This window comes from Pempheris klunzingeri, chromosome 15 (assembly GCF_042242105.1).
Source record: "Pempheris klunzingeri isolate RE-2024b chromosome 15, fPemKlu1.hap1, whole genome shotgun sequence".
Classification (NCBI taxonomy): Eukaryota; Metazoa; Chordata; class Actinopteri; order Acropomatiformes; family Pempheridae; genus Pempheris; species Pempheris klunzingeri.
In genome coordinates, this window is record NC_092026.1 from 21,186,430 (window position 1) to 21,213,234 (window position 26,805).

Below are 26,805 nucleotides of genomic sequence, written 5' to 3' on the forward strand. Positions count from 1 at the left end.
TGTGTGTGTGTGTGTGTGTGTGTGTGTGTGTGTGTGTGTGTGTGTGTGTGTGTGTGTGTGTGTGTGTGTGACCAAGACCAAGAGTCGTCAGGTTACAAAACATCTGCAGACCACTGTCTGGAGGAGGAGGAGGAGAGTCGGGGGAGTTGACGGAGTGGTGGGGGTGGGGGGGTGGGGGGTTCGGGGATGAGTAGGTTGTCATGGTAACCACTCCTCTGCTGCTGGGGGTGATGATGTAACATCGCCCATCGCTGTGTTTCTGGGCTCTTTTCTCCTCGTCCTCCCCACCTACACACACGCAGCGCTTGCGACATGCAGTTGTGTGCAGCGAGCACGACAGAGACAACAGCAGTAAGATGAGGGAGCACTCCCTCTGAGCTACTTTCATAGCAACCTGCTGCAATCTAACCTTGTACAATAGATAACAGATTTTTGGTCCCTTTTTTCCCTGTTTTTAAGACCACTGGTGCTAGTAATGTCAAAAGGATCCAGTGCACCTAAGATAAAACAGCCCTCTGCATTCGCCCACATAACTGCTGCTCCCTTCTGCAGTTCATATCATCAAAGCTGCGTGTGTGCTCTGTGCATCATTACAAGAAAAGGAGAGCGAAGAGGCTTTTACAGTAAACCTTCAGGTAGGGGCTGCAGGGGGCCATTTCTGCCACATGAGGGCGTCAATCAGCTGCTGCACTCCAAGGTAAAAGGACAAAGGCAATAAACAGATTTAACACTTTACTCTCAGGTCATAGAAATGTATTACAGATTGAAAATATACATCAGTCGTCAGTCAAACACAAGCTGTGCAAAGCTGACTTTTCTATTTTGCGATTCAACAGTCCTCCAATGATATGAGACATGGAACTAAAACAGTAAGAAAATAAAAAAGATGGTAATTCTGTGCATAGTTTGTTTGACATCTTGGCCCAAATGCAAAGCATCAACAGCCCCATAGCAGTGCGCCTACATCAGATGTTTGATTTGACTTTTTCAATTGTTTTCTATTTTCTTTTCCCCAGAATAAAACAACAATTTAAAACATGTCATTATCAATGGTGTCATTTTCTGATCCCAGCCCCTTTATTCAGTCCCAAAGAGAGTCCCTCTGACCCAGAACCAGCAGTTTGAGATTGTCTTCATCTGTACCGTTGTGTCTGTTCATGCTGCAGCTTCACACCTCTGGCTAAACAGCACCTCCACCACCTTCGGGTCGGCCAGGGTCGAAAGGTCGCCCAGGTCCTTCTCGTTGCGGGCGATCTGCCGGAGGATTCGCCTCATAATCTTCCCTAAGTGGATTCAGAAGAAGAGGAGACAGATGAGGAGGAGGAGGACAGCGGAGGAGGAGGATGGTGGTGTTTAAAGGAGGTGCTGAGCTGTTACCTGAGCGAGTCTTCGGGAGCGCTGGAGCATTTTGAATGAAGTCTGGTGTGGCAATTGGTCCGATTTTCTCTCTCACTGAAAAAAGAATACAGAGCAGCGGTCAGTGCAGTGATATAATAAAGCTGGTCTAATAAAGCTTCTCTTTTTTTAAAAGCCTTTATGTCATTTTTCCTAATCAAACACTAACACTAAATGTGTATTGTTGCGTGAAGTTTCACACTTGCTCTGGACATTATACTGTAAATTGTAGGTTGTGGATGCGATAAACTGGTTTGTTGATTTTGATGATCTTATCTTATCTTCTCTTGTTCTACTCAGAAAGACTTAGTTTTCAGTTTTAGCTGCCCTGTTGTCCACATTGAGAGTGTTTCATTATTGATTTATCTGTTAAATCGAAATGATTTAGTCAACAAATTGTATGAAAATAATAAAGATTTCCAACCAAATTGTCTCAGAACTCAATCTCATCACATTGCTTGTTTTGTCCAAGCAATAATTTACCATTATGTAAAATAGAGAAAAGCAGCACCCTCAGTGGTCCCGACCCCAGGCCACGAACCACTTCGACTAAATGATTAATCCACTAATGTTTTAGCAATAAACGCCTAATTATCTACATTTCTGTGTTAAATTAGCATAATTGGAACCCTGTAATTAAAGTTACATCAGCAGCTGCTTGTTTTTAACCATTTAACTTTACAATAAAAATATTTCGAACCAAAATTGATTTCATTTTGAGTGGATTTTTCCTTTGTCCCTCCAGTAAACCCCCCTGTGTCAGAGCCTCACCCAGTCTCTTGAGCTCCTCCACCAGAGAGTGGTTGAACTCCCTGCTGTCTTTGAGCGTGACGAAGCAGTAGAGACACTCGCCCTTCACCTTGTGAGGCCGGCTCACCACCGCAGCCTCCGCCACGCCCGGGTGTCCCGTCAGAGCCGCCTCCACCTCCGCTGTGCTCATCAGGTGGCCTGAAAGATGCAGGAGGACACAACATTAACATATAAGAGATGAATATACACACATTTCCATCTGGAAAAAGGAAAATGAAGTGTATGTAAGATGTTCTATCTCGGACCATTTGAAGTCACTGTTGTTTTATTACATGACAGACCATAAATAACTCCACTGTAATAACCTATTTGAAGGTTTTGAGTAGCAGCTGTGTATTCAGACAGTAGCAGCGCAGTACCTGACACATTGAGCATGTCGTCTATTCTTCCTGTGATCCAGTAATAGCCGTCTTTATCCCGCCTGCAGCCTGACAGAGGAGAAAACAGGTTGCATAACCCCACTATGGGTTTCTACAGCATCACTTCCTCTCCCTCAAGAGGCTCTTTGGAATTTTAGTGAGAAAACAAGATGTTCACGTTTGGTATTTCGACTCTTGCTTGATCAGGGTGAACTTGAGTATCCAGACAGCAGATGTAATATCTTTTTTTTTTTTGCTGTTGCTTACCATCACCAGTTACATAGAAGCCCGGGAATTTCTTGAAGTAGGTATTTTCGAAGCGTTCTTGGTTTCTGTACACGGTGCGCATTATTCCAGGCCAGGGCCTCCTGAACACCTGAATACCAAAACACAGATATAAAAAAATAACAGAGGTGTCACTGTTACAATTGGTATTAATGATAATAATACATTTTGTTTATACAGCAGCTTTCAGGACAAAGTTACAAGGTGCTTAAAACCACTCAGAACTACAATTAGATCAAATCAGGCAAATCAAAATACAGTCAATGAAATTAAATAAAATACAGCATAATAAAATAACATAAAAAAAAGAGTTAAATCAGCAAATAAAACATATAAGAGTTACTACTGGTGTTAGTACAATCACATATATAATCAGTATTACACTAAACGTAATGTAATATGTATAATAATATGTATTTTCATTGTTTTTAAAGTGCTTCCAAGGGGAGATTGACTGATAAAAATTACAAAAAAAAATAAAGGAGAAACAAGAATAAAATAGAAAAGATGATCTGGCAACAAAAATACTAGTTGACCAGCCAATGATAATTAAATCTGAGGTATTAAGGTGAAGTTATCCTTTATATTCATTTAATGCTTTTGTTATCATTTCCACACATAGCACACAGTTTTTTAAGCTTATATAAAAGTCTTTTCTATCCACCGTGTGTGTATCTGTGGACACAGGTGCTGCATGTTGCTGCATACAAATGCCCTACCAGAGATAGATGAAGTTGTAGAGAATAGAATTGCATTGAAACTCACCAGATAACCCTCAGCCTCGCCCTCCAGTTCCTCCCCGTGCTCGTTGAGGATTGTGGGCTCTACCCCGAAGAAAGGAAAGGTCTGAAATATGACACATGGATTCAGCGTGAGATAACTGTATTCTTTCATTAAACATTTCCTCTCACAACCTGGATCACGATCTACACGTGATCCATCTCCTGCACTGGTTCAGTTATTTATTCATTTAGCAGAAGTCCTCCAGCTCCAGCTGTTGCCCCTGATCCTCTCTACAGAGGGTGACCACTTGGTTTAGTTAGAAACACTGATGGATCTACTCTCACATGAAAAAGGTCAACCCTTCCTCACCAGCAGGATTTGTGTTGATGAAACTCATCGGCGGAGATACGGGCGTGTTTCAGATTTACATAAAAATATCAGAGCATGAGGGAAGTGGTGATGGAGGGGGTGTTGTCACTTACAGCAGAGCCTGGTTTCAGCGGCGTGGCAGCGGGCAGAGGAGTTAAAACATGACCTCCCTGAGGAGAAATAAAGCGGCAGAAAACTTAGGATTGTGCATTTGTAGCATTGTAGCAAGTGGCATTGCTTGTGTATCTTATCTTGCAACCAACTCTTAGAAATGTCACAAACTGCTGGAAATTACTTATATGTTGTTTTTTCAGCTAAATGTTCTAATCTTTATGTGCTGGTTTAGATGCAGGGTGTACATACTGTGTAGTACACAGTATATATGTGTTTTACTGTTGCAGCTGTTGGAGGGCTTGTTTTGTCTTTTTGGGGTTGTTGAGTGGGTTTGTGCGTTAATATTTGGGTTACTGATAATCTGTAAGTGATTCTAACTCCTGTTCTCTGGAACATTACACTGACTCAAGTAAATAGCTTTATTTTGATCCTCAGGACGCAGGATGAAATATAACTTATACCAGCTGTGTGTGTGCTGTGTGTGTGTGTTATTGTTTGTGTGGCCGGCACTTACGGTCTCCGTCTGCCAGAAAGTGTCGACCACGGGACACCTGCCTTGGCCAACGGCTTCATGGTACCAGTGCCATGCCTCTGGGTTGATCGGCTCACCAACGGTGCCCAGAACTCTCAGGCTGGAGAGGTCATATCTGACAGAGGTGAGTGAGAGAACAACTGATATATTCCATCATTATGTGGTGCTGATCACTGTGATCACTCATCTGTATTTTGTGTAGGCTGTCTTACAGTTTCTTAGTCTGGGGTCTCTGGTGAAAAATAGATCTCGATCTCGATCTCAATGAGACGCACTGACTGAATAACATTAAATATTAATCTGTGATGCTCAATTTATTCCATAAATTCCACTTTTGCCACATCTACTGTCATCCAAATCAGAGTACACATGAGACTTTCTGTTTCTGACAACTGATGTTTATCATCACTTCTTCACCTGCAATGTTTTACATGTTAAGTGTTGACATTTTATCATATTTTAGGAATTATTTTAACTATTTTTAACTATTTTCCTTCTTTAGCTTTTGGTTATGTTAGCTCTGTCCTGAGGTAAAGAACAATCTGCCCACCAGCACCTCTACCACCTGGGCTACTGGCTCCAGGTTCATATGTAGACATTTGTGTGGTCTAAATGTGCCCAGCAAGAAAGAGAGTGAGCATATTTCCTAAAATGCCAAACTATTCATTTAAGTTATCAATAATAAATAAACCAGAATTAGCAGTTAGCAAATTAACAGGCTCAGAAAAGATGGATAAAGCGCTTATGTTTTCAGGGTGCGTTAAAGTCTCCTTCTTACAGTGTGAAGCTGTGGCTTCTCCTCTTCTTTTTCTTTTGTTGACACACAAAGAAGCTGAGGTTCCTGTCTTTTTTGACAGACTATTTCTGCTGTTATATTGAGTTTAAGGATTCTTGTGAATTTAATATTGAAAGGCACGTTCACACAGCATCACTCACATCATTATTCTTAAAGTTTGGTTTCCTCGCCTCACTGCCGAGGAGGCTGTTACATAAGAAGTGAGAACAGAGAAGGAGCTCTTTCAAAATTAAAGGTGGAAATTTTCATATGAAAGCTGGGAACCTCTGTTCGAAAAAGAAAAAAAAAACTGTTGTGTCTTGAAAATCAAACTCTTGCTGTATCTTCTAGAAAATACTTCTTACATGTACAAAATACATTGTTGTGAGCTGCTGTGACAGTCAGAGGATGCAGGTATCTTACTTCTGCAGCGGTTCCCGTCCGTACTTCATCAGCAGGCGGATGGCTGTAGGAGCTGTGTAGAACTTGGTCACTTTGTACTTCTCAATAATTTCCCAGAACCGGCCGACATGAGGGTGAACTGGAATACCTTCAAACTGGAGAAAAAACACACAGACATGCATCTCAAAGAAGATTTCAACCACTGCTATAATCTGGTTTTCAGCTCCTTTTCAGGGCCTGTTTGCTAAAATGTGTCTTCTATTAGCACTCTGGTGATTTTTCTGATCAAATAAAACCTCTTTCAGACTCACAAGAACACTTGTGGCACCGTTCGCAAGGGGGCCATAGGTGATGTAGGAGTGGCCGGTGATCCAGCCGATGTCGGCGGTGCACCAGTACACGTCGTCATGGTGATGGTCAAAGACGTACTTGAAGGTAAGTGACGTGTAGAGCAGATACCCGGCAACGGTGTGGAGAACACCCTGTACCATGTACGGGGACAGAAACACCAATGAGGAGGTAATCGGCCGACACAAAGACAGCAAAAATAAGGGGGCTGTTGATGCTGGCGGAAGAGACATATCTGCAGGTGTGTGTGTGTGTGTGTGTGTGTGTGTGTGTGTGTGTGTGTGTGTGTGTGTGTGTGTGTGTGTGAGACAAAGGCAGAGATGATTTCATACTATGTGATGCTCCAAGCCCCATGTTTTGTGTGATAAAAACATACAATACACAGAAAATAGGAAACATAAATGTAACAGTGGGAACTTTCTAGGGTTGCATTTATGCCTCTCAGCATTAGAAAACCACTAATTCTCACAATTTCACAGTGGAGGCAGCAGATTACATTAAAAGCCAGCAACCAGCAGCGTTAACACCATTACAGACTTATCAGAGTTGAGAATAGATGCTGTGATTAGTTTAAAAGATGTGGTTTCACTGAGAAAATAAGCAGTGCGTGTCAGCTACTTGTGTGTTTCTACTATTAAACTAGCTCCTACATCCACCCGCGTCCTACTGTACCTTGGGTTTGCCGGTGGAGCCGCTGGTGTAGAGGATAAACAGTGGGTCCTCGGCGTCCAGCCACTCGGGCTCACACTCCTCAGAAGAGTCTCTCATCGCTTCATCCCACCACACATCACACTCTGAGTCCCAGGGGGTCTGATCGCACCGGAACAACAGGGAACAAATGCAACACATAAAACCAGTCATTACATCCACTCACATAGCGCGCCAAAAGCACAGGCAGAGACTTACCAGATCAATTTCGAACTGACTGTAATTTACTGTGCCCCCTGGAGGCACGTTCTCAATCCTAAATTGGAAGAGAACATGTTTACTGGTGATATTTTGTTGTAGTTGTTTTAGCCTGGAGTTAAAGATGGCATGATCCTGTGTGGGGTGTGGATAAAAATCTGGGCTTCCTTCTGTTTCACCCACTGTCTCACCTTACCAAATAAAAATAACACATGCAAGCAGTAAGTAAGAAATATGCTGAATTCTCAGCACGTTTGAGTGTTCTTTTCTCCACATACTGTAATTATTTTATAAATCTTTCACTGTGAAGTTTTAGAACATTGTAGGTGTTTTACGTTCATTGTCTGCTGTTGTCAATTGTCAGCAAGCTACAGTAACTATTGTAATATTAACTGGGTTGCCAAAAACTGCTAGGGTTTTGTCTTCAGCTGCTTCTCCTCTGGTTGCTTTCCTTCTTCTCTCTGTTCTCTGGTAGCTTTAATCTTACAGATTTCTTAATGACATGATTGCTTCAAAGTACACCTGCAGTTTTCAGCATCAGCGTCGGTATAACATTTGAACTTTTGACTATTTTTGTCAGTCTTACTGCAGGAGTGGACTTAACCATGTGCACCTTTCAGCTTGGGACCCTGAGAAGCTCTAATATCGCTTTGTATACAAGGAATACTCTGACAAACATTTAAGCAGCCAACACAGATGTTCAGTTATAATGCTAATGATGTCAAATTTAAGATAAAAACAGTTGTTTAATTCCAGACTTACTGAGGGTGATCCCCATGCTGGGGCCCTCGTAGAAATTATGGCATTTTCTCTTGGTTAAAGAAAAGTAAGAGATAATGTTGTGATAATAATGATATGAATGAATATAGAGGAGCCTCCCTATAAAATGCCAAATCCAATTTATAATCCCTGGTATTACAGCAGCTGTTGTTCTTAAACACATCGATTTATACAGACATGATAGAGTGATGCATTTAACATAAATAGATTAAATTGGTTTTATATGTCACACCTTATTGTACATATATATTTTACATTTCTGTTGCAATCATGGAAAAACATTTATCTTCAAATTGGCGCAGGCCAAAGACAACTCTCTTCAAGTCAAAATCACAACATTTTGGAGATTTAGGGACATAGGGACATGATTTTGGTTGCTACTGTAGGCTTTTGAATTTTCACATCTTTATCTCAATATTATATGTCAGAGCTTAGCTTGAAGAATACAGCTATAAACTAAAACACTGGGTTTTCATTTTTAAACACATTTAAACACTACACATTTACTTGTAGTTTGTTGCATGAAGCTCCACTTTTTGTCCTCAGCGCGTGGTGCTTGATGACGAGGCATTTGGTGACACTAGATGATGCTCTGTGTGAAAATCAAAAAATGAAAAAAAAAAACTGTGAGAAGCAGTAAAAGATTTCAATTTAGGACAGTTTCTTTCCATTCAACTCATCTTTTTTTGCTTATTTTTTAACTGCACCATTCACCATTCGAGACAGTACATTAAGTTAAAAAGTACATAATAAAATACTGAGTTAATAGTAAATACGACAAGGGTTAGAGTTGAACATAAAATGTGAGATTCTGACTCCAAATTTTCAATTCAGGCTTTGGTTTAATAGACAATATCACCACACTTTATTTTGAAACAATACCCCTAAATGCGTCTGCTACCCTCGTCTCCCCCTGCCCCATGTTGCCCGGCAACGACGTAATGTGAAAACCGGGCAGTTTGTCTCTCAACATCCCTGATAACAGCTGATAGGGTTTTGCCTGTGTGTGTGTGTGTGAGTGTGTGTGTGTCCAGTGACTCATATGCCAGAGGTTGAGTCCCATTGCCAGCAGCTAGTGTAAATAAGGGCGGCTGCAGAGAACAGAGACACTGTTGGCCTTGTAAGCAGAACATACTTTTCCCTGCACTTCTCCAGAGCCTGGTCCGCAATCTGTTTAAGGTTGATCAGCTTCTCTCCTCTGTAAACACCATCTGTATGTTACAAAGGGACAGAGGGAGAGCGAGAGTGAGGGACGGAGAGATGGTGAGACAGATGATGAGGTGCATGAACCAGCAGGGAAAGGGGATTTAAACATTGAGTCACTTTACAACTTGTAAATCATCTTTACAGCCCCCTGAACACCTTAACACATCACATCCTGCTGCTGCTGTTGGCACACAAGTCTCCCATCAGTCTGGTCCGACGGGCTAGGCTGCCGGACCTACCTGCTGTCACCAGGATGCTGCTCTGGGCGTCCATAATCCTCTCACAGAGAGAGTCAGAGGAGAAACCTGCAAACTGCACACGAAGGAGACAAGACAAAAAAGACAAAGAAAATATCAAAGTTGGAGCTATTGTAGCATTTTCAGCCTTTAAAAGGGCAATTCTGGTTTATTACAACTTGGATCTTAAGGTCATAGTTTTGGCCATCATTCCTATTGGCTATGATAACATTGTACTCATCAAAGTATCTGGAAACATGGCAACATGGGCGACGCAACAACAGGGAGAAAACATGATCATCACATTTGGAGGTTTAACCAAAACTGATATAAAACACAGGAAACATGAGGGCATAAAGCCATGGTAGATACACTTTGATATATTTGCTGGCTTAAATACATTTGGCTTCCAAAAAAAACCCTCCCTCCACCTTCTCATGTTTCTTGTCAGAGACATTTTAGCAATTTTCCTGCGTTGGATCTCTGCAATGAACTCTGTCAGTACATTGCTGTATTATAACAAAAAGGAAAAAGAAGAAAAACCTAAGTTGTAATTAACAGGAATTGTGATAATGAAATGTGTCAACCCCATAAATGTAGTCTGAACTTTTCAAACATCAGTACAGAGTAAGAGTGTGCACCATTCCTCAAAAGTCAAATATCAAGCTTCGGTGTCTCAAGCATGACATTTGACTTCCATTTAAAGCAAAGATATAAATTCTGGGAGAAGAAATAACACAGTCTTTGTTTTGCGAAGTGAAAGTTTCATTCATAAACAGTAAAGAATTGATGCTGTTTGGTCTGGTATGACCAGATGCATGTGGTGGCTTATGTTAGCAAATAATAGCAAACTTCAGGTAGATATTGTTGTGTAACTGACATTACAAAGTCAGTTCACTGTCTGACTTTATGACTCTTCTCTACTTGTGTTATTGTTACACAATATTTTAGCTTTCAGCTTCATTCCTTAATTGTTGCCTGTGGCTACAATGGCTGAATTTCAGCAAAAGTAACTTTGTCTCGCTTTAAAGTGCAAACACTCTGACGCATGCTGATCCCTCTTGTTACCATGTATAGAGGAGTCACCTTGTCCAATCTTATATAATGAACAAGACTTTTATAATTAATCCTTTACATGATTGTCATTCGCTGCATCCCCTGCCAGACGTTTGTGCTTCAGCCAAGGTTAGCAGTTCACAGAGTGTAAAGTTTCAGTGTTGATGACAGCTTTATAAATCAGGTCACTCATGACTCTGGACTCAGCAAAATGTCACTGCATGAATGGCACTGGCTGTCCTGCATGGCTCCATCTATGATCTGATTCCTCGCCAAGTTAATCTATGATTAACATTAACAGTCAAATGAGGATCCAAGAGGCTGGCGCTGTCCAAAAGATCCTCATGTTACCAAGTGATATGAAAAGTTGGAAAACTGACAACAATGACCAAGCACAGACAAGGTCACTTACACTCCAATCTGCCAAAAACAGGCCCTTGCAAGTCATAAAACAAGCCCACCTTACCGCAGCCTGGAGATATTTTTAACAGGGCTACTAACCTTTGCGTGGATGGGGAAGGTTGAAAAGCTAAAATAGTGTTGGCTTACTTGCAAAATTGCACTGAGTCTGATGCCTTCCCAAGCTGGATACAGCCAGTAAATGTCTGACCCACATATTGAGTGCAGGTGCTGCCGCTGCTGTGTTCACACCAGAACAGCTGATAGCTACAGGAGCAGGCCTGTTTGGACTAACAGAAGCAAGAGCTCCGGATGGAGTGATGTTTTCTCATGGAAATGGGGTCGAAGCAGCAAGCACTGCTAACCTACATGTTGACTACCTGCCAAAATGACTTTTGAATTTCATTCACGTAGATTGGTTGCAGGTCAGATATGGGTTAAATAGTACCACACCTCAATGCTGACTGACTTCTGCTTGGAGCATAAGCGAAGGTTTCACAGGTGACAACATGAGACAAATAGTTAAAAAATAAAATCTTACATACTTTGTTAAAATGCTGACATTAACCCAGATTCCCCGAAATGGGTGAGACACCAGACTAAACACGATTTACATAAATACTGTTTCATCATTATACTCACCACAATGGAGTGAACAGCACCTATCCTTGCACAGGCCAACATAGTGTAGACCAACTCTGGGATCATGGGAAGGTAGATAGACACTCTGTCTCCCTTTTTTACACCTTTAACAAGGAAACAAGCAGGCTTGAGGTTTTGGATAAGACAAATTACATCTAGACCTGATTTGGGCCCGATTGGAGCTACTTCACAACTCAAACCAATAGAGGTAATGTAGCTTTTGGGTGACTTTCAGCATGCAGGATATGGGCCACATATTGTACTGCATGTGTGATATGTAACATAAAGTGTGTATTCCAAATACTTCTATATGTATCCTCAATATATAGACTTCTGCTCACATAAAAGTAAGACTCCTATGTTAATGTTGGCAAAAGAGATTATCTTCATTGTTGAGAGGTAGTTTGTCTTTTTTCCCTAATTCATGTTGTAATTAAGCAGTGACTTTAAAGATGTGTTCATATTTTTTCCACTGCTACAGGTAATTTCTAAAGAAAAAGTCATCTGTATTTTTAGCCACAAGGCAATTAATAATTAGATAATACTGTTTTGATGTAAGACTTTATTTTCTCACCCATTTGCTTGAGGACATTAGCACAGCGGCAGACCTGGCTCAGCAGCTGGCGGTAGGTGATAGTCATGTGGTGATCAGGTGAGTTCCCCTCCCTGAGAAGATGACATACAAGAGGAAAGACACACATGTGTTACTGTGATCCAAGTGTATGACGCTATATCTGTATGTGTCATAATGTAAGGCTAAATGAGGTCAGGTTTTTTTGATACGTCGAAACCCTCCAGAAATACCATTTCTGTGAGCTCTGTGACTGTGACACAGGTGAGATAACCTTTTCCTGTAACTTCTGGGTCTATATTGGGTTTGGATGTTGGTCAGGACAGTATTTGTAAAACTATTTGGCAACATGTTTCATAGGCCAACAGACAGCATGGTGGCAGGCCTCTGATGAGGGACATAAGCCAGGACACTGCAAACTTGTGCCATGCAGACGATGGTGAAATAAATGTGACAGTAGTGCCAAAGAACTCTGTTCTCTTCTGGATGACTTTGGACCTTCTCAGCATGTGAAAGAGCCTGCTTGGTTGATTGTCATTAAAGATGTTTAGCTCCTTCTTTGTGTCAATTAGCAAATATGTATCAGAGCAAAACAAATCAAAGGTGGCGTTCCGCATGGATCAATACTGGGAACTCTGTAATTCAACTTTTAAATGCTTCCACTAGCTTTTGTGCATTAATCTAAGCAAGGATTGGATGTGTCAAAAAAACCCTCCATCTAAATAAGGCAAAAAATGAATTTTATTTTTTTCATTGGCCTCAAGACCAATTTCCTGTTTATGTGGTTGCTGGGATTTGGTGAGTGGCTCATCAGGAGTGATGGGTGACACCTGACTTGGTGTGACTGCTCACATATATATGTAGGTCCCTGAGCAGTCAATCACCCTCTTTCCCTGGGTAATTTGGTTTTGTTTTGGATTTTGATAGGTTCACTTTTTGGTTTTCTTATATCTGTATATGTACACACATTCATACACTACATACATTACTGCTGAACTGACTGCAGACTTATTCTTTCCTTTATTGAGTCGGGTGTGGTCTCAACATTTTGTTTGTCCTTGCTTTAAGCCAGGTCGTGATGTTCAACATGTTCAGCGTCCTTTCCTTCAAAAATTTAAACACATTTGAGACATCTTGTTGTAGTCAGGGAATCAGACCTAACTTTCTATGGCCATGTCATAACAAAGCAGCCCATTACCACCTTAAAATATAGCATGACTTAGAGAGTTCATATACAAACAAGATTTAGGAAACCTAATCCGTGCCTTCATCTCTAGTAGTCCGGATTGCTGTAATAGGATTTTCTCAGGTCTTTCTAAAAATGCCCTTTGACAGCTGCTGCTCATTCAGAACACTGCAGAATGCTTAAGATTTAATAAAGGCCATGAAAGCTGAGCACATTACTCCAGTCCTCAAATCTCTGCACTGTCTGTCAAATGATTTTAACAAACACTACTCATTTGTAAATCACCTAATGATTTCTGAGCAAAATACTTCTGCCACAGCATCAACCCACCAATCCTCTGAGGTGGTCTGCCACAAAATCCAAACACGGTGAAGCTGCTTGTAGCAGCTGGACTGCAGATATCTTGAACACATTTAATCCTTCTGAATCAAAGCTGGGGAAATACTATGTGTTTATCACAACCTTTAGACTTTGCACTGGTTTTGTACATGCATCATATATATCCTATATATTTCCTTGAGCTTTTTCTGATCTTTGTCTGTTTTTGTCTCGGTCTGATTCATTTTATATCATTTATTCTAGCCAGTGTCTTATGTACTACACTGAAACATTCATTGAAACAAATCAAGTAGCCTAGGTTTTCATGTCTTAAAGGGAAAAAAGAAAATGACACTGAGATACATCTGATACAGAGAATTCTTGTTTTGTCTGCAACTTACAGTTGCAACTTACAGCAGCAGCAGCTAATGCATAACTCAACTATTACTACTGTCTTTAGCAATTCAACAGGGCATTTTGAGACAGCTGATGTATTACCTCTAAGGCTCTAATTTGTCTTTAATATTGTTTTTCTTTTTACTGCCATCACTTGCCCACTGAGACACAGAATATGATGGTGAGATTTTTTTGAAGTTGAAAGCTATTTCTTACAAGCGCTTGAAAGGGTTACGAAATTTATCGAGAATGGGAATCGATATTTGTTAAATAATCAGTGTTTGTCCAAAAGGTGACACTTCAGCCACGGGACACCTGCCATCATAGAGCAATGACCCTCTTCTCAAAAGCAAAACCACCAAGTCAAACATGTGTAGACAAACACTGTGGGTGGGATTACTTTCATGCTGATGACTTTTAATTGTTGGTTTGATCTGATAAATCTGTGAGAAACAATTGATTATCTTCAGTGTGAGTCCCCACATTTCTATTCATGGTTGACATCTTCTTTGAAATGTAAACCAGTGGTGTCAGCCTGTTATCTACAGTAGTAGACTCTAGTAGTTGCAAATAATCAATGCAGTAATGAGTAAAGTCAAATGAAAGGACCCACATTTGACTTTTAAATACTTTTAATTATTTTTTGCATTGTCCTACCATTTGAGTGGTCATGTGAGTGTTTACACAAACCATCTGGTCACTCCTTGAATATAAACACAGTAATAACACAGCTGACTATATCCTCCTCATGTCGTGCACTGAATCCGGTGTGTTGAACACACGACCAGATATATTACATAAGTGCTTTGATGTAGTGCAAACAGTGTTAAGACACTTGTGTGGGTGATGCCTGGTTTCCACTGTCCCCAGTTCCTTTGAACCCCTATCACTGCTGAGCTTGCACCACTATTTCTGTTTGCTGAGCCACTTCAGTTGACAGAGCTAATATGTGCCATAATATAAACAAACTACAACAAAATCGAACCTTTTTGGTGACTTGTCAAGGGTGCGAGAAAAGTAATTTAAGGATTTAGTGTAAGTCAGAAGATTAAAAGAGTTCAGGGAGAGATTTTATAAGTTTATATTCAAAATATATCAAATGAAATTCTGACAATATTCATCTATTAGAAGAATTAGAAAATTCTGGCAATATTAAACAAGACTGAAGTAGAACTCGGCTTTTGTAATAAAACACACACAAAAAAGTATTTTTTGAGTGTTACAGGACTCTTAGAACCTATACTGTCATACTAGATTGTAAAATGTTCTCTCTGTTGATTCGCAGGGTTGAAATGAAACATTGAAACACTGACACTGTTGTATTAGCTGATGTTTGCTTTGGTGCACTGGGGTGCACCTGACATAACTCCAGGCAGTATTTCCCATTAAAGCCATCATTCATCCCACAGAAGCTGTGTCTTACCAGTAATAGGCAATCTTTTCACCAAGATTCCTCTCCCTCACAAGCCTGTCCAGGACATTATAGCAAATGTTGGTTTTGGCCCCTTCCATGCATTTGACATAAATGTTGCCTTTTGTCACATCAAAGTTGTACTGCATCATTGGTCCTGTTGCTGGTTTCTTCCAAAAGAACCCATCAGCGATCTCTTTCCAGAAAGCTGAAACACAGTCATATTTAATGTAAATGTTACAGGCTGCAAACGGGGCAGATAAACACAGAGAGATACTGTAGGTAGACAGGTTCAGAGGGGCATAACATGCAGGGAAACACTGCAAATCCTGCACTAAAAATACAGACGTGTTTGACCTACCTTCTGGATTCTCAAGAGACTTCCTGTACAGTGCCAGATAGGAGTTCAAATCAGGCACATGAGCATCCCTCTTCATGTCATCAGGAGGGTAGTACATTTTGTCCTGAGTTTCAGGAACAACCATTGTGGAAGGACAGATGCAGGCTGGCCTATATCATCTGAGGTTGAGTCAGAAATTGGGTTAATCTGGAGTCGCTGCTGATCTGTCTCGCTCCTCCTGTGTAAGGTTAAGAGCACTACAAGGCCTCCTGTACGGAAGCAACACAATTCAGCATGTATAAGACCCACCTCTAATCCCTGAGCTGCAGGCTCTCTCCAAGTCTGCTTAGGGCCAGGGCAGCCAATAGACTCACGGGGTGCGGCACTCCCACTTTTTCATTGGACGAGCCCTCCCTGGCCTGTCGGTGGTATTATTTTTCCAAGCTAGGAGAAAGAGGAGGAGCAGGAGGAGGAGGTGTGCAGCAGGATGAATGCCTGGGATTCATGCAGGCACAGGGAAGTTTGGATTTGACATCCCTGACAGCCAGTGAACAAAATCCCTGTTCCTCAAGGCATTGCCACCAAATGCTTATGAATGGTAGCTAAAGTATTTCATAGATTCATATTTATTCAACTTTCATGATGAATGGCATGTTAAAAATGTAGTTTAGTAAGAATTCACTAATGTCATATCAAATAATAACCCTTGCTTAACCTTTGAGTTATTATCATGTTGTGCCATTTAAAACTTTTTTCTCATTTGACTGATTACAACATATATACCTAAATCTTTCAAAAATGTTTTATTTTCATGAAATTTAATAAATGATAAACTGAACATGAATATTTATCTATATACTCCTAACTGAGAGCATATTGTGCTCATATTTATCAGCTTCTCATTTTTATCTTTTACTATTTGGATTTATCCTTGCCTAAGGGAGAGGAACTTTGTAGCATTGTGAAAATATTATAGTTATTATTACATTAGTGTGTAATTGCTGTGTCATTAAAATACTTGTTCTCTTTATATTTTATCCCCCAGTAAACGCTGGTGAACATGCAACGTGCGCCACCATCCAGGTTACATAACAGCTCAGAGGAAAATGTCCAAATGGCATCATGTTTTCGAGCTCGATCTGGGATCGATTCAGATGCGTTGCGACGTAGAGACGTTGCGACGTAGCGACGTAGTGTCTCACGTCAGACCCTCTCAATCGAGCGTGGAAACGCTTGTGTTGATGTCTGCCGCTGCTGTCCCGTCCATTTGCTAACGCACCGGGACCAAACTTAAAGCCCCAAGATGTTTTTGGCTGCAGCTGTTCGCTCTGCAGTGACGCAGACGGTAAGATTGTTATGTTCCTTATGGTTCTGGGTACAAATTTGAATGCCCCCTGCGATTATTTGGAGAGAAGATGCTATGACTCCTCACAAGGGCAAGCAGTGGAGGCCGCTTAGCTAACCAACGTTGGGTAACGTTAGCATGCTAGTTGAGTTAGCTTTCTGCTGTCAAACGTTTACAAGGTGATGTTTGGGCAAAATTAGCAACACAGAAAAGGAAGGAAAGTTCAGGACACGAGCAATTGTATATTAAGTGTAATATGCTCGTTTATATGTCCTTGACTATCATTATGGTTTTTGATCCAAAAGTGTGAGTTCGTTTAAAACATGTAGCTAACTCACTTGATGTTGTAGTTAGCCGTGTGTGTGTGTGTGTGTGTGTGTGTGTGTGCGTGCGTGTGTGTGTGTGCGTGCGTGTGTGTGTGTGTGTGCGTGTGTGTGTGTGCGTGCGTGTGTGTGTGCGCGCGCGTGTCTGTCTGTGTGTGTGTGTGTGTGTGAGAGAGAGAGAGAGAGAGAGAGAGAGAGAGAGAGAGAGTTGATTATGTCAGTATACAACATGTCAAAGCACTATTTAATCACAAGCAATCACTGCTTAACTACTACTGATCAATGACCTGGATTTCTACGCCTGAAATGTGGAAATGATAATGAAAATTGGCATATTTGTTTGATTGTCTGAATAATTAATTTAGACATCTTCGACGTCAATACATGTTAGTACTCCAGTACTTACAATTAGCTACAATAAAAATAATAAATAACTGATTTTTACATAATCAGTGTTATGATTTGTCATCAAAATTTAGAGGATGTTGATTATCCTGTCAACTCCATGTAGCTCTATAAATGATCTGAAATTACACACTTCACACACTGTTTCTGTGATGTGACCTCTCTATTTATCAGATAGTCTTGGATTGTTTCTCCTCTGATCAATCCATCAATCTTTATTCATGTTGCGCCAATTCATAACAAACTTATCACAAGAAACTTTTCATATAGAGCAAGTGAAGACCAGACTCTTAAATTAAAGAAGCAAGACATACTCATCAAATGTCTCTCTCTCTCTGTCTGCAGGTTTAAGTGTAAATTCAGACTAGCAGGTATTTTATCCATCTTCTGTCTGTTTGTACTTGCAGGCCAGGCAGGTCAGGAGTCTACATCAGTCTGCTGCACGTGCTGGAGCTGGAGGCATCTTCGTGGTAAGTTGGTGCCAAAGCCAAGACATGTGCAGAAGAAGTTGGATAGTCACCAGTTCTACGGTCACTTTTGATTGTTTTATGTCTCTTGACCATCTCACAGTTTACTTTCAGCATTGAACTGGGCATAGTGAATTGGCAAAATGAGATAAATGTGAATTATTCTAAGAATTTATGTGTGCTGCAGTGGGAATCAGCGAGATAAATGGTCCTATAATTTGCTAAATAGTGCCACAATGGTAGTGGTTTTCTATTCAGTGAGGCAATTTTCATGCTAGCCCTTACATGGGAATATACCAGTTAGAAGAGAAATCAACACCGAGGGACCTCTGAAATAGTCAAATTTATCCTTGTAATGCTCAAAACATGTACATGCAATATTGGTGTCACTGTCCTATAATTGTCCTTGTAACTGACCTCTTTTTGCTTTCAGTCAGCCCAGCTGTAATAGAGGCTACGTACATGATAATGTTAAAGCATTATTTTTGTGACCTTATAGTGTGGGGTATATTCATTTACTTTGCTGCAGTACTTTTATCTTATTTTGAAAATAAATCATTTACAGGTTAATGCATTTTTAATGGGTAAGGCAGACAGATGTGTGGCTGGGAACTCATGAAGTAGGAGTAAATCAAAATCGTCTTTCTTTCCTTCATTCTGTCTCCATCTGATTTTATTACTATTTATGAAAATAGGCCTATTTTACTAGTGTTTGCACACATTACCAATTTAAACCTTTCACAACCACAGACTTATGTCATTTGAGTTTTAATAACTGTATTTATCTGTCATTTAGAGGTGGTCATATTGTTAACGTGTTTCAAAATTAATAAGCCAATAAAACTAGATCTGTAGAGGTGATCAGTGCATCACTCAGCAATATGTTTGTGCCTCTTTTGCTGAAGTAATCTCAAAGGCTTTGGTTTTCCAAAAGCTCTTAATTTATCCTGGGAGCTGCCTTTAGAGCCTATTAGAGCCAGGCTGTGCAGCAAAACATCACAGGTGATATTCTCATGTAATGGAAACGGGCCATGGTTTCATCGTCCCTTGATAATAAAGATGTTTTTGGTCTGCGTTCAGAGAAAAGGCTGTTTGGACAAATTGTTGTTCACTCACTCCTCTTCATTCAGGAATGTTGTTTTTGACATTTCAATCAAAGTTGTCCTTTTTCTTAATTGTGCAAAGGATATTTGCTGCTCACAAGGGGGCAGTGTGTGCAGAGGCAGAAATAATTGTTATCTGTGTTGAGTCTTAACTGTGGTCTGATATCAGCACCTGTTTTCCCCTTTGGGCTTACATGATAGCTTATTCATATTTTATCAGATACTATTAGAAACGGCTTGTGAGCCTTTTACTCGCATTACAGTGGTAGTTGTCTGTTAAAGACTCGTCCATAATGGCTACATCACAGTTTTGATAGCTTCTAAATAGGATTTAATAGTAATTGGCTGATAGATGTTATTTTAATATGCAAAGGATAATGCTACTTTTTGATGTAAGCAATGTTAATTGTGCTTTTAACACTGTGGTCTTTGTGTTTCAGCACAGAGATACTCCAGACAACAACCCCGATACTCCTTTTGAGTTCACAGAGGAGAACAAAAAGGTAAGGCTGACATCTGATATGCATTTTGTAGCCTTTGATACAAGAATTTAGAGGATCTATTTTAAATATTAATCTGTGTTTTTTTATCTAATAAGCTTAAACAGACCTAATGCAGGTCTGTCTTGTTAAATTGGCATCTACCACTATAAAGTAAAACAGTAAAATATGAGCACCTGATCATCATCACCAAGATAAAACAAGGATTTTCTTTTTGCTATATTCAACTTATTAATACTTTTTAAAGCTAGACCATACATCGAGTATTAGTGCATCTCTAGTAAATGTCTGTACAGGTAATGCTTTTGTGAGCATCATTTATAGTTGGTCAAACTGTTGAAGTACAAAAGAGGGATGCAGTGATTCATCATCTCTTTTTTTTTTTTTTTTTTTTTCCTGTAGAGGATTGAGGCAGTCATTTCAATGTACCCCATAGGACACAAGCAAGCAGCCACCATACCAGTATTGGATATCGCCCAGAGGCAACACGGATGGCTTCCTATCTCCGCCATGAACAAGGCACAGTGATTCTTCTGAAATTTATTTTCCAGCTGGATTTTGAGTGGGACAACATTTTTTTAGACCACACGACAGCATGTAAGAAAGGCTCATTAAATGTTTGGAATTGTTTTCATTCAGGTCGCAGAGGTGCTGGAAATCGCTCCAATGAGAGTGTATGAAGTGGCGACATTCTACACGATGTTCCTGCGTCAGCCCGTGGGAAAATACTTCATTCAGATCTGCACAACAACACCCTGCATGCTCTGCAACTCAGACAGCATCCTGGAGGCCATCCAAAACAAACTGGGTGAGAGAGCCATTTCAGAGCGGGACACCAATGAAGACATGAAAATGCAGATGGAAGCAATCTTTTTCTTTAGTGTGTATATTTGAGGTAAACAGAGATTGGGGACAAACATGTAAATATACATTTGTCTCTGCAACTCAAACAACAGTGAGCTGCAGCAGCAAACAACAAAACAGACAAGACTGAAATCAAGCCAGATGACTGCTAACCTACTTCAGTCTGTGTGGCATTTAATAGAGGACTCTCATATGGGTTTGTTCTTCAGACGGATATTTTGCAGGTTTAACTGGCTTTGTATCATTACAGTGTTGGTAAGTATATGCAAATTAACGATGTTAAACTTTCCTCTGTGTCGGCTGCTCTCCGTGTCTCCCACATGACACATTTATCGTCACCTGGCGGGCATTCACTGACTCTAGGGCTGTGGTTGTTTTACTGACTTAACAACAAAATTATTAGTGTTATTTGACTGTTAAATTCATTTGTACAGCAGCTGACATCAAGAGCAGGGTGCTCTGGGGGCCAACATAAAGGAAACATTGTTCAATTGCGTATAACACCTACACTGGAATGATACAAAGCCGGTTGAAAGCTGTCAAAGTGTCTCAAGTAATCAAACAGTGAGACGCTACTTTTTGTTACAACTCAACATATTGTGTTACAGCTGTGTAATGTCAGGTAGTACTGTGTGACTTAAAAATACTTGTTTCAGTAACATAATCTTCAGGTTGTCAGAGCAGATTGGCAGAATAGAAAGCACGTCTTCATTTGTTTTTCCACAGGTATCAAAGTTGGAGAGACTACACCAGACAAGATGTTCACGCTAATAGAGGTGGAATGCCTGGGTGCCTGTGTGAATGCTCCAATGGTCCAGATCAATGACAACTATTATGTGAGTGCTCGACTTCTCTGTGCAGATGGCTTCCTTACTGAACATTATAACTAAATTTACCAAATTAGGTTAAAAACCTGGAATGAGTTTTGCAAAGAATGTCTGAAGAGAATACATCTTTGAGCCCTATTTTAGGGCTACCGTTTTTTTTCTGTGGAAACCAATGCAGGTCAAGTACACTCTGCACTTTGAACAGTGGGGAAATGGAAATCTTGACAGAAAAAAAATCCATCTTAAATTGATAATGATATGGCTCAAATAACGACGTCGTCCTGTCCGTGACCTCAGTTTGGAGGCAGAGAAACTTTATGAGACACATGTTTTATGAAAAGCTTGCTTTTTGGATTTATGCTTTAACGTTATCTGAAACTCATTCTGCACTTAATTGCCACGGGAGATTTAGTTATGGCAAGCTGAGCACAAGTGAATGACCCAATTAAAGTAAATACGACTGAGAAAGGAGGAATTTTCTGCAACAACTCAAATTGCTGAGGTGTGATCATTAGAGGCAGAGAAGATACGGCTTGTTAACATCAAGAGTGAGATAGTACTGAGTCTAGCATTTTTATGTGAATAATTAGCACGCAGAAAATCCATGCACTCTTTGGCTATTGGATGAATTCAGTCATCTATTACACACATTAAGTTGTATTCAGGATGATGCAGTTTATAAACCAGCATGTGTGTCAGGTTGTTTAGGGCTTCCATATCCAGAAGGCAGAAGCTTAACCACACAGTGTCCCCGGCGCAAGGGCACGCACACTGCCATCACGTCTCTTACAGGAAGGCTCATTTTTGCAATTAGGCGCGCACTAGCGTTTTCATTTCAAGATGGAAGTCTTTGAAGTAGACTGACTGAACAGGTTCACCTCTACAGACCTGTTCATATGCCCCTTCACAGAGAGACCACAGAGACAGCTGCTCTTTTGTACATAGTATTTTTTTTGATGACTTAAAACGTCACCAATATTAAAGGGTCCCATATTATGCAAATTGCACTTTTTAAAGTCTCTTCAACATAAATGTGTCCCCAATGTGTGTACAGACCGCCAAACCATGAGTGCGCCAAATTATGTTTCACCTTTCAGTAAATGTGTGAAAGCGCCTTTTAGATTTGGCTCCCCTCGCAACATCATCATGGGATCTGTTGAACATGTGACCTCCTCCAGCCCTTCAGCAGGCCAACTGTCCCGGTCATAGAAAACCTCCTCAATCCCACCTCGCTGTCCGCCATTGTTTTTTATTCACTAACACAATGATGTCGAGGCGAGATCGAAGCAGCAGGTTGTTTGTTTCCTCTAAAACAGAGCGTTCAGACTGAGGCTGAGAACAGCTGCAGCAGCCATGCTTGGTATGAGAAATATAATGTTTTCCGAACATGAAACCATGTAAACCTGTTCTAGTGGGACCTCGAACTCCTAGTATGAACTTTAAAATGGGCAGAGTATGGGACCTTGAAGAATATGGGTCCTTAAAGTTGTAATTAAGTTTGTCCCTGTTGCTCATCTCTGCACATACAGACAATGAACATTTGCACACTCTTTTTCAAACACTATACAGCTGTGTTCAATAAACAAATTTAGATCCTGGAACATCATTAGTTCAGCACCTAATGACTGTCCTGCCAGGACACAAGACCCTCACAGTTTGCAGCCTTCTAGTAAACACTAACTGACTTCTTCCTGCCCCACAGAATGTTTTTTTGTTATTCTTCTTCTGACGTTGCAAACAAGACTGCATGGAACAACACGTTAAGGATGGACGCCTCTGTGTGCGCTCGTTGCTCGCACGCCAGTGTCTCACACGAGTATAAACAAAGCTGTAGGAGCAACACTGAGGCAACATGAGTGCAGAGTACAGATATGCCTGTTTAACAACCTGCCAGTTTGTTTTGCAATTTAAATGTCTGATTCACTCTGCACATTAACACAGTTGATTATGAAATACAAAATAATCTAGTAACTAACAAATTAAAAGCCATTAAGTTATTTGGTACAGTTTTAACCCGTTTAGCACCGACTTAAGAGAAACCATAATGTTGTTTAATGAAGTGGATTTGAGCTGAGAGTTTCATTATCTTTTTTAACACATTGACATTTAGCCCACTAATACTGGATAATACGCTTTTCCAGGCACAACAAAAAAAAAGGGGCAACAAACCGATTATTCTGATCTGTGTGATTCAGTTTTGGGAGCAAAAAGCATCACAGGGCAGAATTATTGTGCAAAGCATTTTGTCCCTGACAAGACAGTTATTCTAAATTTATTATGGGTTATTATATAGAAAGTCTGATTATTTTGACTGGCAGTGTAAAACCCGCTCTCTGATAATTCATTGCTTTTAGTAGAATTATCTATAATCATCATAAACTCCTTGTAATACTCCAAAAGTCGTATTTCAAGTATTGCCTCCTAACCTTCCCCACTCTCTCCTTTTATGATTGAATTTAATAGGAGTGAGAAGCCAGCATGAGACCACTCACAATAAAAAGCAGTGCTCTACTCTGCTCTCTTCTCATGTGTGCTCCTTTCATCTTGTTTGCAGGAGGACCTCGCACCTAAAGACATCGAGGACATTATTGATGAGCTTAAAGCAGGCAGAGTCCCGCCACCTGGGCCCAGGTACATACAAAATACCATCATTACATTTTTCTGGTTCTCAGTTCTCAGCCTCTATGTGATCAATCTGATATAAACTTTAAACTAAATTGTCTTAATCTTTTTCTGCAGGAATGGCCGTTTCTCCTGTGAGCCTGCTGGCGGACTGACTTCTCTGACAGAGCCTCCTACAGGACCAGGCTTTGGCGTAAGAGCGGACCTGTAGATGTTGTCTTTGAAAAGCAACCTGTCCCTGAAGATGATATTATGTTTAACTGAAACATATTGTGTAAATAAATTGTTCATGTACCTACACGCTCTAGGCGTCAGTGCATCACTTACAGGATTCTAACAAAGGAACGGTAACAGATCTAAAGGTACAGTTTATACGTTTATAATTTAGCCTAAGCGACGACAACTGCACCATCTTAGGCACACTTGACAATAGGGCTTAAAATATTATTACACAGGCATGAAACTGGGTACCTTTGTAAATGTTTTCTGCAATCATTCATCACTAGTCTGCTGTATCTTTTCTGGGTCTTAAAGACTGATTGCAGTTTATTGCATTAAGGCTTTGCAACATGTAGTGATATATAATATATAGTATAGTAGAATATATAGTGACTAAAAATACTATTTCATTTTAAGTATCACCTAGCTTTACCACATGATGCTGTGCTGTAAAACAAAAGAAGCTTATGTCAGTTTCCATTGTCAAAGCTACTTAAGTGACAGCCTTATCTGACAAGCTTATAAAGGCACATGACTGTCAAGCATACAGTATATACACATATATATTTAATTTTGAAGCTGAGGTGTAATTGTGACACATAACATGTTTGCATAGTGGTCTGTTCCCCATATTTCTTGTCATACTTGAAATGTATTGGAGTCAAAAAAATTTATTTGATTTTTAGTTTAACTGAATTTATAACACAATATCCAATGCCATTTTGACATTTTCATCCTAGTTTCAAATATTCCAAAAGAAATTAAATATGCAATTGTAAAAATGAAAAAAAAAAATTATTGCTACTAATAGCTAAATTGGAGACTAACATCTAACCTTGATTTAAATGGAGATATACTCAAAACCAAAATATGGATATCATTAATTAGAAGCTACCACTTAATCCAAAGTGTAACTTAAGTCTTGGTGATCAGAGGCATCTTAAATGAGCATTTTGACGTGTCAAAATGTAACTGTAGCCATCTTAAATTAAGATTTTGACTACAAGATGAATTCCAGTTAATCCAGTCAAGCGAATATATGATAAATCCCCTCTTGCCTTCAGCACACAGCCCCCTTTTCTACAACTGCTCCTGTCATTTTCATCACGCCCCGGTGGCGTTTTCATGTCTAGCCGGTGCCCCTCCCCCACTCCCGGTTTCCTCTTGCGACGTTCAAGCCTGCTCTGCAACACACAATGTTATGCAGCACGGCGCATGCGCGGAACATACGCCATTGATGCAAATGTCACTGCGCCACCAATTCAAAGCGGGCCGATACAATGAAGTTGGCGGGCTGGAAAAGGGGGCGAATTGACGCGATGAGTTTATCAATGAAAATTTTGGCAAAGGCAGCTCGCAGGAAAAGAGAGGAGCCGCCATTAACCTCAGCCGTGATCCCTTCGAGAAATTTCCCACTGACCGCAACACAGCAACGGAAAAGATGACGTCAAGCGCCAGTTACTGTTCTCCTTTCAGCTCTGAAATCACTGCTAAAAGCCTTCAACAGACGTTATACACGCCACTAGCCAACAAAATATAAAAGCACGACGGACACTCTTAACATTAAAGGTGCGGATTTACTCACAGCCTCGACTGAGTAAGATTTAAATCGTTTGACACATACCCTCTGTCTATCCAGCAGACGGAGACCTTATAAGCTCGGTGGGGCTCAGGGAGACACGTGACTCCTCTCGACCAATGAGAACGACGCTTGCATGTTTTGCTGGGCTTTTCTCCGCGAGGACGGGCGACGAACGGCTGGGATGTTTTCAAAAGCAGCGATGAACGTCACACAGCCGTAGGCTACGGTTAACGTCCAATATTTAGGTAATAACTGTTTATATTGCGCAATATTCACTTTATAGTTAAACCTGAATGAGTCGGTGGGAGCGCGTAACCCAGTGTGAAGGTAAGCGCAAAACAAGGGTTTGTTGTTTCGCTGCGTCGGATCATGAGGGGTAAAAATCGTAGTAAACGTTAGCCGTCTGGCTAACTTCTACAGCGAAGAAGCTAACGTAATGCTAACGTGAAGTATACTGCGTGCGAAAATTGAGTGTTATGTGTCTGCGTGGGCTTGGTATAGTTGTGTGCCACGTGCGTTAACTTACACACATTGAGTACTTTTCCCCCCCACGCTAGCTGATAATGTCTCACCCGTGACTGGTTTTGGTACCAACACGTTGGGTTTTTTTTTTTTTATTATTTGAAGCGAGGGTTACAGAAAGGCGATAGGAAAATGTCGGGGCGAAACGGAGCGAGCTGGGTTTAGCCAGCCAGCCAGCCAGCCAGTCAGCGAGCCTGTGCAGGGCTGGAGACGAGCTTGCTAGCTAGCTAGATTAAGCGCTGGGGAGGAGGAGGAGGAGGGGGGCACACTGTGAGGGCAGTGAAGGGGGCTGCAGTGGGCTTTTGTCTCAGGCTGTGCTCTGCTCTCGTGTTGAATATTGTCATTAAAAGACGTGAAACATGAGCGTGAATATTTATGTTGGCACACAGAGTGACGTTACAAAACGCATGTACTCCTGGAGCACATTTCTGGGCGTAGCGTTAATGATAGCTCGTTATGTTTACTAA

General features: G+C 40.6%; 3 protein-coding genes across 6 annotated transcripts in view; 2 read left to right on the forward strand and 1 right to left on the reverse strand.

Moving 5' to 3' along the window:
- Positions 1–771: 771 nt before the first annotated feature.
- acss2l (acyl-CoA synthetase short chain family member 2 like) lies at positions 772–15,943 on the reverse strand. 2 transcript variants are annotated; one of them, XM_070844757.1, is made up of 19 exons: positions 15,869–15,943; positions 15,581–15,738; positions 15,232–15,427; positions 11,912–12,003; positions 11,338–11,441; positions 9,244–9,316; positions 8,934–9,009; positions 8,306–8,390; positions 6,785–6,922; positions 6,076–6,246; positions 5,786–5,919; positions 4,570–4,702; positions 4,055–4,111; positions 3,615–3,695; positions 2,832–2,940; positions 2,565–2,633; positions 2,167–2,343; positions 1,378–1,452; positions 772–1,283 (listed from the first exon to the last, which is right to left on the reverse strand). In XM_070844757.1, exons 2-19 carry the CDS (start codon positions 15,702–15,704, stop codon positions 1,156–1,158), a joined length of 2,022 nt encoding a protein of 673 aa, XP_070700858.1. In that variant the 5' UTR covers positions 15,705–15,738; positions 15,869–15,943; the 3' UTR covers positions 772–1,155. The 2 variants fall into 2 exon arrangements, with proteins under 2 accessions (XP_070700858.1, XP_070700857.1); XM_070844756.1 differs by lacking the exon at positions 15,869–15,943 and having other exon boundaries at positions 15,581–15,790.
- An 845-nt stretch (positions 15,944–16,788) lies between these two features.
- Positions 16,789–24,315, forward strand: ndufv2 (NADH:ubiquinone oxidoreductase core subunit V2). Its single transcript, XM_070845702.1, has 8 exons — positions 16,789–16,904; positions 18,040–18,102; positions 19,643–19,705; positions 20,105–20,221; positions 20,342–20,510; positions 21,293–21,402; positions 23,948–24,024; positions 24,133–24,315. The coding sequence occupies exons 1-8, from the start codon at positions 16,863–16,865 to the stop codon at positions 24,224–24,226; spliced, it is 735 nt and encodes a 244-aa protein (XP_070701803.1). The 5' UTR covers positions 16,789–16,862; the 3' UTR covers positions 24,227–24,315.
- Positions 24,316–25,972: 1,657 nt separating this feature from the next.
- Positions 25,973–26,805, forward strand: part of ankrd12 (ankyrin repeat domain 12) — a 35,364-nt gene continuing 34,531 nt past the window's right edge. For 2 of the 3 annotated variants that reach the window (XM_070844517.1, XM_070844519.1), the window contains exon 1: positions 25,973–26,061. The gene's annotated coding sequence lies outside the window, so the exon portion shown is untranslated. The other variant, XM_070844518.1, reaches the window with a different exon arrangement.

Bases quoted from the DNA above. Each gene is read 5' to 3' on its own strand.
- acss2l (XM_070844757.1), bottom strand. From the start codon at position 15,704: ATGGTTGTTCCTGAAACTCAGGACAAAATGTACTACCCTCCTGATGAC. The intron at 3,696-4,054 runs GTAAGTGACAAC...GTCATATTTCAG, and splicing joins CGCTGAAACCAGGCTCTGCT to ACCTTTCCTTTCTTCGGGGT. The intron at 1,453-2,166 runs GTGAGGCTCTGA...TTCTTTTTTCAG, and splicing joins GGAGGAGCTCAAGAGACTGG to TGAGAGAGAAAATCGGACCA.
- ndufv2 (XM_070845702.1), top strand. From the start codon at position 16,863: ATGTTTTTGGCTGCAGCTGTTCGCTCTGCAGTGACGCAGACG. The intron at 20,222-20,341 runs GCACAGTGATTC...GTTTTCATTCAG, and splicing joins CTATCTCCGCCATGAACAAG to GTCGCAGAGGTGCTGGAAAT. The intron at 20,511-21,292 runs GTGAGAGAGCCA...GTTTTTCCACAG, and splicing joins GGCCATCCAAAACAAACTGG to GTATCAAAGTTGGAGAGACT.